The following is a 10,785-nucleotide window of genomic DNA, read 5'->3' on the forward strand; positions in this document are numbered from 1 at the left end:
ATGTGAATGAAATTTCAACATTTATAAAATAAAAAGACTGCACATATTAATACCCTTTCCTTTCTCAGGCCAATGCCATCATGCATGCTTTAGTTTGCTGTGCATTCCCCTTGCACATGATATTCAGATTAACAAGGTTAATATAACCTGCTTACCCGTCACCATTTTCTGAAAACATTCGAGCACTTAAACCATTCCTAGCACCTGAAACCGCCAACACAAGACAGCGTCATCCGTCACAGCGAGATTAAACAGCATAACAAAAAACCTGTCAAAACTCAGCGTCCCTGAAGAGAGCGCTTTCTGTTACTAATTGTTTCGACCAGTTGTAATCTGTTCTTTAAATGATCAAGAACATTTAAAAATAGAGATGCTCCGATCAGCATTTTTGGGGCTGATCACCGATTACCGATCACCAAGATCATGTTCTGCCGATTGCCGATCACAGAATGGCAGGGGAATGGGAATCTTTTATCTATAATCTAGCAGAGTTTGCACCATTTTTAGAAATGAAATTAACTCTACAGTCAAGATCTTGAAGAACCACCAAGTGTTTATTTTAGAAAATGAGAACTTAAAGCTACTGTAGGCCATCTTTCCCACATAAGGCAGAGTAACTTAAAACTATTCCAAACAAAGAGGGGTCAGGCAGACCAACACACATCAGATCAGCTTAATGGGATGTAGCCTCTTAATACACTGATTACATTTTATAATCGGCAGCAAAATGTAAAACTTGTTACACCTAAACTGGCTACTGCCACAAAGGACAAACTATGGCAAGTGTTTTTTTTCTGTTATTATTATGAACGGCTGATATAGTTGAGGAACCAACTACATCAGATCCAAAAAAATAAAATAATGAAAGCTACTGTAAGCCAATGCCATCCTTTCTAAATAACAAGGCAGAGAAACAAGGAGGCCAAGCAGATAGTTACCAACCAGATGAACTTGGGATGGTATGAGGTTACATAGGCCCAGGGTACTTGTAAAATGTAAATAAAATGTAAATAAAATTTTTAATATATTAAAATTAAACAATTGGCCACAAAATGTTTCAGACCAAAACATGCTGGGCCTCGGCCTACTAACACAGAGTACAAAATCCTTCATGTCTCAATCATAAAAGGCATCACTCACACTCACATCACTACTAATTTAAATGCATCACTCACAGTCGGCTGGTTGAGGGATGAGGATGTTGTTGGCTTCGGCTGGTTTAGTTTCTCATACTCAGCATATTCAGTTGTATGGCGTGTTCTAAGATGCCTATTCATGTTAGTGGTATTAAAATGCCGTTGCTTGCTTCCACCTCGAGGGATTTCATCACGACATACATTGCAAACGGCTAACTTTACATCTTTATCGGACACTTTGAAAAACTTCCAGATGGGAGAACTCATGTTGCCACTGGTAGGCTCCTCTCTGCTGTTGTTTACCTGTGCGCCGTGCATGCACGTGTGAAAAAGTCGCACGAGTAATTTACGTCACGTGATCGGCTTTTCTGCCAAAAAAGCTATTTTTAGTCAATATCGGCCGATCATGATCGGTGGCCGATCAATCGGAGCATCACTATTTAAAAATAATAATTTTCCAGGACAACAAGATTTTTTCCAGGACAGTTTATGTTTTCTTTCATTTTCCATGTGTTTTCCAGGACTGGAACATTAGTCATTAATTTTCCAGGATTTCCAGGTTTTCCAGGACGCGTGGGAACCCTGTTTACTCTCTCTGTTGTGGTGAATTATTATTATTAAAAATTAATAAAATTGGGCATACAATTTTGGCTCAAAAATCTCTGGTTTGGCCATTAAAAATATTATGACTATATATATATATAATAAAAAAAATATAAAAAATATGAATAGACAAAGTTATCAGTGATTAATCATATTATTTCACTAAAATCAAAGTTACCACATTCCCAAAATTAATGTTTACAGAATATGCACATTAAATCATTTGTGCTTTTTACATAATAATCACAAAAGTACACAAAATTACAAAAGTAAAATTTTCTTCTTCTCATTACACACACATTCATTTATACTGCTTGGACTGAAGCTCATGTATAATATAAGGAGAGGTCCTGGCTTCTGTTCAACCATGTCCATTCCTGTAGCACCTGAAAATGCAAATGACATGATACAAATAAATAGACTATCAGCATTTGGATAATGTACACAACCTTGGACTGTGAGTTTACCTGCATGTTGATTTCTGTCTCCTTTATTGTCTCCTGCACCAAACTCTGCATTCTACTCTCAAATGTTTTGCTTTCTTCAATCACTATCATTGATTCTCCCCTATGTTCACACACACACACACACACACACACACACACACACACACACACACACAAATCAGCTATAACATTAAAAACACTGACAGGTGGTTTCAGAAAACCTGTGTTTTGAAATGTCCACGTTTTTTAAATCATTATTAAGGATTATACTCTGCTGAGTAATTCTTTATAAATTTGGCTAAATGGTCCTAAAGACACATTTACTCTGTTCAGCTTGTTTACGAGAAGGTTTATGAGAAAAAAAAGTTAGCCTTCATATTCTAGAGACATATTTGGAGTTTATTTTTATGTAACATGAATTTTTTGAGTAATGCATATTAGGGTGTTTTTAGAGCAATTCAGCATTCAGGTTTCATGCCAATGGGTCACAAAGAGAAGTTAGCCCTGTTAAATGCCTGCTAAAACTGACTGGCTAATGGTGGCCTAACCTAGCTTTTAAGTTCAAGTACTACTGTATATGATATGGACAACTTTAAGGTCCCTGATAAGGGAGACACGTATCCAAATAATTTGACACCATTTTCTTTTTTTAGATATTAGGCTGAAAACCTACTTTGCAGAAGTAGTTTTGCACATCTTGCACAAATAATATTTAAATAATATGAAAATCAAACAATTTTTCATATTATGCAAATAATATTTAAATAACATGAAAATCAAACAATTTTTCATATTATGCAAATTAAGTTCCAGTGGGTGAAACAAAATTTTTCACTATTAAAAATAATTGTTTAAAAGATATACTTGTTTTTATGTAAAAACTGTATAGAATTTATTTAAAAAAAAAAAAAAACACAGAAATCAAGAGAACATAATAGGAAATAATTTTTTTGTAGCTTGTTTGTACTGTAGCTTGTATCAATTGTTTCCAGAGAAAAAGCTATTAGGACTTAAATCTGCCCCATCTATGACCATGCCACAATCCTTGCAGACATATTCAGACCCTTCTAATTAACACATCAAGTTTGGTTAAAATCACCAAAAATGGATTACAGCGGTTTAACCCAATGACACCCCTTATGTATGGTAGCAATTTGTTTACAAAGCTCAACATGTTTTTGATAATTATCAAGCATATGCTGAGCAGTTTGAAACACTCACTCTCTCACTCATTTTCTACCGCTTATCCGAACTACCTCGGGTCAGGGGGAGCCTGTGCCTATCTCAGGCGTCATCGGGCATCAAGGCAGGATACACCCTGGACGGAGTGCCAACCCATCGCAGGGCACACACACTCACATTCACTCACGCAATCACACACTATCTCTATTTTCCAGAGATGCCAATCAACCTACCATGCATGTCTTTGGACCGGGGGAGGAAACCGGAGTACCCGGAGGAAACCCCCGAGGCATGGGGAGAACATGCAAACTCCACACACACAAGGCGGAGGCGGGAATCAAACCCTCAACCCTGGAGGTGTGAGGCGAACGTACTAACCACTAAACCACCGTGCCCCCCCAGTTTGAAATTTGAAAATGGATTAGTTTGCAAAAATATGTTTTGCATAATAAGTAAACAGAAGAAAATCTAAGTGCCAAAGCTAAATGTGTCAGGCCAGGCTGGAAGGAGGACTCAATAGCAGGATGCCAATGTAACAATAAAAATCTTTAATGAACTGGGCAGATAGACAGGCAGAAATCAGGACAGGAGCAGCACAGTAATTCTAACACAGGCAGGTGGGGTAATACAGGACAGGCAAAAACACAGCGTAATCAACAGTCCATAATCTGATACACAGCCAGGCAGGATAAGTAAGTGCAGGCAAAAACTCAGATTGAAAAACAGTCCAAAATTCCGGAGCACAGGCAGACAGAACAATGCAGAGCAAGCAAAAACAGAAACCAGAAACAAACAGAATCAAACCAGGCAGGGCAGAAACAGGAACAAGGTGGGAAGAAATCACAGCTGCACTAGGTAAACTGAGGAAACCATCTGGGAAGGAACCATGTGGAAGCAGCGTCCTTATATAGTGCATGATACCTAAAATGTCCACCTCCCCGGAAGAGTCACATGCATTCAAGAGAGCATTGCAAACCAGGAAGTGTGGGAAGAGTGCTGACAAAATGGCTCTTGAGACTTTTTTGGAAGAGCCCAAGGAATCAGTGGTAAAATGAGCTCCCTGAGAAACTCAATGATGGGTCATTGCTTAATGCTATGGAAATGCCCCTTATGGAACCAGTGTCTAAAACACATATAAACACGCTAATATCATTGGCTGAAAATGGGGACGGGTAACATATGATGCACATCAGCAAGACCATAAAAGGGTATATTTGTCTCATAAACACAGCTTCTTTATCTTCATGAATTGAATTAACTTGACTGTGAAATGCCCCTTTTCCACCGAGGCAGTTTGAGTGCTGGTTCGGAGCCAGAGCCTAATTTAGAACCAGTTCTTTCTTTTTCGACAGCCAAAGCACCGGCACTGAACAGGAAAAGTGGTTCTTAAGTAGCACCAAAACGTTGCTGGTCTAGACTTAAGAAACACTTGTGTTAGGGGCTGTGGGCGGGGCTACTGTTAGCGCATTTGATAATGTACCTTGAGTATACTAATGTTTAATACACTTTTACTTTACCGCGATATGATACATTATCAGCACACACGATAGTAGGTAGCTACATGCTAAGGCTAACTTTTTTCTGTGTTAATGATAAAATAATGTTATGTACTTTCTCGATTACAACCTCCGTTTATACAAATTACATGGAGCTGCACGTACACGTTGGATTCGCCGCGCTTGGATGCTAATGTAGGTTTACAAAGCCATGAGCATTAACAGTAAAGCAACATCCGCCATTGTTGATGTGTTTGTGTTTGCCGCTGCTGCGCTAAAGTTGCTGGCACACGTGGCACGTATACAGTGACGTCAGACTCGGCTCTGTGATGGCTCTCTAGCCGGTGGAAAGACAAACCGGTTCTTAGAAGGTTCGCCAGTGGAACCAACTTTGAACCAGCACCAGCGCTAGCTCTGAACCAGCACCCTTTTCTTTTTGGTGGAAAAGGGGCATTAATGTGAATTGTCTTTCTATCTTGTTATCCATCTTGTCCATTTTGTTGTGTTCTCCCTTATCTAGAGTGACGTACAGAAGTGCATAAGTCTCCATCATTGGATACATTAACTCTGGTTCACTTACATACTTAAGATACCATGAGTCTAAAACAGTGTTCAAATTATTATTGTTATTATTATTATTATTATTATTTTTATTTTTTTTTTTTTTAATAAACATATATGCAACAAACAGGAAAGGAAGTGCTAGTTGAGGTGTTTCATGAATAAGTAGGTCTTTAACCGTCGTTTAATAATGTGAATCAGCTGATGCGTACAGTTCCCGGAAGCCAGTGGAGGGATTGCAGCAGCGGGGTGGTAGGCGAGAAACATTTTATTTACAGACAGAGATGATGGGTAGCAAGCAAATCAATAGTACTTTGGCACCGTTCCCCTGCTATCTTATGAATAACTACACACATGGTCTTTGTGTTGTTTGATGGGAATGAAGCATGCATGGTCAGCTCATCAGGGATGCACAGCTCTGTGAGAGGCAGTGTGTCAACTTTAATCATGGGGTTTGCAGTTTGAGTAAGGATGGGTGATAAAAGACTAGTTGTGGCAGAACAGTCTCCATTGTCTATTACTGTATGTAGTCTCCCATTTTTCACACAGAGGTATCTAGATATTAAACAAAATAATATGGCATCCGGAAAATAAGTATGAGGTGCTGATGAGAGTTGCAGAGGCACATATGAGCTATCTCTGAAACCCCCCATAGCAGTATTGTTTGAAAAATGTGGATTACCATCAAAGCCACATGTTTGGTGAAGCAGTCTATACTGCTGTTAACAGGTACCAGCAGGATAAACAGCATTCTGCAGTGTTCAGAATGCTAATTGCTCACCAGTGGTACCTCCACTAGTTGCATTAGCCTAGCTCCCATAGGCATCAGCAAAAAGCCAGTTTAGAGACCCAATGCAGATCTGAGCATATAGATTGCCATCAGATTGCCAACCTTCCCCAATGCGCTAAGGCAGAGGTATTCAACTAAAATTTAAAGAGGTCCAGTAAGAAAAAATTTCTTGAAGCAAAGGTCCGGAAGATCATAATGTCTAACTAGTCAGTGTGATATATATTTAAGTAGCCTAGTAGTTGTATCAACATCTGCAAGCAATCAGTACCTGACTGTCAAATCAAATAAATTCAGTACAATTCAAAAACATTTTGACAATATTTATTGTCACGTAACATAGAACTGATGTAACATAGAAATATATGATTGTAGATATGTATAACATTCTCTCATTAAATACTGTAAATAAAAGTAAGGCTACATTTCAAAATAAGAGAAAATAAATAAAATTGTGTATGTTTAAATAAAGTGCTTAACTTTCCCTTTTATATCTCAGTGAGAGAACTGAGCTCTACCTTGGCTTGGCAGGATGTTAAACCTGGGCTTGAATGGAGTCAGGGCATTCTCATACACATGTGGAGGTGCTCATTAGTGAGACTGGAACCATATTTAGTTTGGATTATGTTCATTGTAGAGAAAGCTGCCTCGCTGTTGTTTGTAGAGCCAAACATGGTCAGGATGTATAGGGCTACTTTCCTCAGACCTGGGGAAATCTGTCTCAGGGACGCTGTCTTCAGATTAGAGTGGATATGTTTGTTCAAAACCTTTATGTTTTGTCTCATAATGGCGTTTCACATTGCCACTTTTAATAAGTGCCACGGTTTCTGAACATATGAGACACACTGGTTTAGTGCTCCCAGTGGGAAGTGTGAACAGAAATGAGTCTGTCCATTCTGGATTAAATGTTTTCGCTGTTCTTTTTTGGGAGAGCGCCATTTGTTCTTTATTCTCCCTTTCTCCGTCTCACTCGTCTATTTCTCTCCCTTTCTCCGTCTCACTCGTCTGTTTCTCTCCCTTTCTCCGTCTCACTCGTCTGTTTCTCTCCCTTTCTCCGTCTCACGCGTCTGTTTCTCTCCCTTTCTTCGAATCACTCGTCTGTTTCTCTCCCTTTCTCCGTCTCACTCGTCTGTTTCTCTCCTTTTCTCTGTCTCACTCATCTGTTTCTCTCCCTTTCTCCGTCTCACTCATCTGTTTCTCTCCCTTTCTCCGTCTCACGCGTCTGTTTCTCTCCCTTTCTCCGTCTCACTCGTCTGTTTCTCTCCCTTTCTCCGTCTCACTCGTCTGTTTCTCTCCCTTTGTTTTCTACATGTATCATTATCTTTCTTTCATGTGTAACTTTACTCTAATTCTCTCTCATCTGTCTTGTACTGTTGAGTCGCAGTGTTTACTTCAGGAACGCACACGTACTTGATTGGTCTGTGTGTTTCCATTACCTTTACCGTAAAGACTGCAAAAGCTGCGCTGGTTAAAATAGAAGCGCTTCGTGAAGTTTTAAATCATAACCTTTTGTTATGGCTGTAGGTCCGGGTCCGGATTGTACAGCTTCTGGGTCCGGACCCGGACAGCGGTCCACCTGTTAGTGACCTATGCTCTAAGTGGTGCCCTTACCAACTCTAGTACCAGCAATGTTTCAGGGGCAATTGGCGGTCACCTCATCCTAACCACAGCCCTTTCGTACAGCCCTTTAGGTTGTTTACTGCCGGTACACTGTTTCAGGTACAGCCAGAAAAGGGCAAGGTTGCCAAGAAACTGGCTCCTCTGCTGAGTCATCTGGCACTGTTGTGGGTTCTGCCAAATGTTTCTCAAGTAGTTCTAGAAAGGGTACATAATCCAGTTTGAAATAACCAAGTAAACACCCGAAAATTCCTCAAAGATTAGTAAAATGATGCAGTCTAACAAATTTCAGCTTCATTGGCTAAACATTATAGCTTCGTAAATATAATCCAACTCTACTGAAATCTGTAAGATGAATTCTGTTTTCTGACTGTTGTAGGAGTGCAACATAAATCAAACTCAAAGAAAACATATACTGATTGCTAATTGATGCAAACATTTACATGGCAATTTTTTTTTACATGATTACAAAATGGCACCTAATAATCAGTTAAACAGAAGAATGATAACCATGTAAAATGCACCTCTGGCAAATTAATTTTAGTAGGTTGATCCAATATGGAGATGGCCCATGCACATTACAATGTTTCTGGGAATTATAAGGTTTACTCTCTCATCAGTAGTTTGACATCAATATTGTGAACATAAAAAAAGAAAAGGAAATTTCTACAACTTATTTAACAAAAGATACACTTCAAATATATAATAGAAATTGTGCTTGGCCCCATATAATAATAATAATAATAATAATAATAATAATAATAATAATAATAATAATTAAAGCTGCAAGCAGCATTTCCCGGGTTCAAGCATTTAAGACCTTTAGGGAGTTTAAGGCCTTAAAGGATTTTCACATACACAAAGTGACCCACAAGTTACAGAGGGTGGCACCCACTCCTAACCTAGTGTCTCTAATACAGAAAAGCTTACCAACATGTTGCACGATATATGTCATGTGAAGTACTCACCTGTCCGGTTTTCCCTAAAATAAACAAAGTCATATCCATAAAGCGAAGAAACACAAGCATCCAGATGCAGAACAAGTGACCCGCAAGTCACATACACAAAGTGACCGGCAAGTCACATACACAAAGTGACCCTCAAGTCACATACACAAAGTGACCCTCAAGTCACATACACAAAGTGACCGGAAAGTCACATACACAAAGTGACCCGCAAGTCACGTACACAAAGTGAAACGCAAGTCACATACACAAAATAACTAAGAAATTGGGATACATGAACAGTCTGACATACTAAAACCGAATGAACAACAATAGAGCCCTCTAATTGAAGCTAAATGTGCTTGGAGGAGAGCACTAATTCTAGAACACGGAGAGCACTGATTCTAGAACTGTGTTCGGACTGTGATGTCACACAGGATAATGAAGATTGACAGGAGATGTCCAATGGTAGGGATCTGAAAAGATAGATAGTGGAGCAAAGAGAGAGAGAGAGAACAAGAACAAACAATCGCTGCGGTTTTTGAACTGTGACCTCAGTTTGACCTCTTTCACGTGTGTCCCAGGTTTGGTGTTGATAGCTCATTTAGTTCTTGAGTTATTGACATTTTAGTAAAACTGGCTCCTCACAGTCCAAATGTTTTGGGCCCCCGTAAGGACCCTGAATAAAAATTTCGACTTTTTTTCGAAGATTATTGACATTGAGACTCCAGAGAATATTACTGCACTGGATTGGTCTCGATCAGGCGAAAAACCTAGGACTAGTTTGCAAAAGTAGGTTTCAGACAAAATGCACTATAGCGAAAAAATTTAATGGCAGAATTGAAATCGGAGATATACGTTTTTTAAGTCATGAGCCAAGGATTCCAATGATATAAAGCACTTGAGATTTGGACATAGGGGGTTTAGGGGTTATGGGGACAAACGCGTTGAGAGGCACTGAAGCGCCCCAAATTGTCCGATTCCGCTGAGACCTTGGCCCTGAGTAACTGTGACCAGTACTACCATCTGACCAAGTTTGAGCTCTCTAGGCCTTACGGTTTGGGCTGCACGATCTAGGGTGGAATAATAATAATAATAATTAAAGCTGCAAGCAGCATTTCCCGGGTTCAAACGTTTAAGGCCTTTGGATTGACATGACAATATATGTCATGTCATGCTACATATGTCATGCTACAGAGGGTGCCACAATATATGTCATGTGAAGTACTCACCCGTCCAGTTTTCCCTAAAATAAACAAAGTCATATCCATTAGAGATGAGCCGGATACTCAGCTGAAACGAGTATCCGGTACGGATAAAGCACTTCTGCCGAGTACGAGTATTATACGAGTAATACGAGTCAATATCTGTGCTCGGATTGAATGAAAATCATCATTGGGTAGCTGATTGTGTCAGCGTACTGTGATAGGCTAGTCACAGTGCCCCTCCCCTACACACATACAGATGTATTGTGTTGCTGTGTCTCGCTCTGCTCACTCACAGTCACACACAGAACAGCTCTCTGTCTCTCCCTCAGTCACTCGGGGTTCGCGGGTCTTTTCCGTTAACGTTTAGGGTTTCTTCAGCTTTTTACTTCGGGTTGTTACGTTAATAATACGTACTTACTAACCAGTAGAGTTCTGGTAAACGTGGGTTCGTTCAGACGTGGTGCTTGCTTGGTAGAATGCGACTCGCATTGCGTCTCTGCCTGTCTGAGATTTTTTTTCTTTTTTAAACCTTCAGCTGTCTCTAACCAGTAACCAGACACTGAGTGTCTGACACATTTTTGCTGTATTTCATAAAAACATAAAGGTAGTAAGCTAGTGTTATAAATATTACAAATTAATTATTACCGGTTAAAGCCCCGCCCATTTCAAGACAAGCCCCGCCTGTTTCCGGGTTAGGCCCCACCCACTCCGAGTTCTCGTAAGGCAAAGATTCTGATTCTGATTCTGAGAATCTTTGAGAATCTTTGCCTTACAATTCAGCACAAAATTGGGTTTTTGGACTGTT

The 10,785-nt window shown here is 39.7% G+C and overlaps 1 protein-coding gene across 4 annotated transcripts in view; it reads right to left on the minus strand.

Moving 5' to 3' along the window:
- Window positions 1-1,874: 1,874 nt before the first annotated feature.
- ikbkb (inhibitor of nuclear factor kappa B kinase subunit beta) overlaps window positions 1,875-10,785 on the minus strand; it is a 55,694-nt gene continuing 46,783 nt past the window's right edge. For all 4 annotated transcript variants that reach the window (XM_060880948.1, XM_060880945.1, XM_060880947.1 and 1 more), the window contains 2 exons: window positions 2,207-2,306; window positions 1,875-2,125 (listed from right to left, as the gene is read on the minus strand). In XM_060880948.1, the coding sequence (XP_060736931.1) occupies window positions 2,066-2,125; window positions 2,207-2,306 (160 nt within the window). In that variant the 3' untranslated portion in view covers window positions 1,875-2,065. The remainder of the gene's footprint in view (window positions 2,126-2,206; window positions 2,307-10,785) is intronic.

This window comes from Tachysurus vachellii, chromosome 11 (assembly GCF_030014155.1).
Source record: "Tachysurus vachellii isolate PV-2020 chromosome 11, HZAU_Pvac_v1, whole genome shotgun sequence".
Taxonomy (NCBI): domain Eukaryota; kingdom Metazoa; phylum Chordata; class Actinopteri; order Siluriformes; family Bagridae; genus Tachysurus; species Tachysurus vachellii.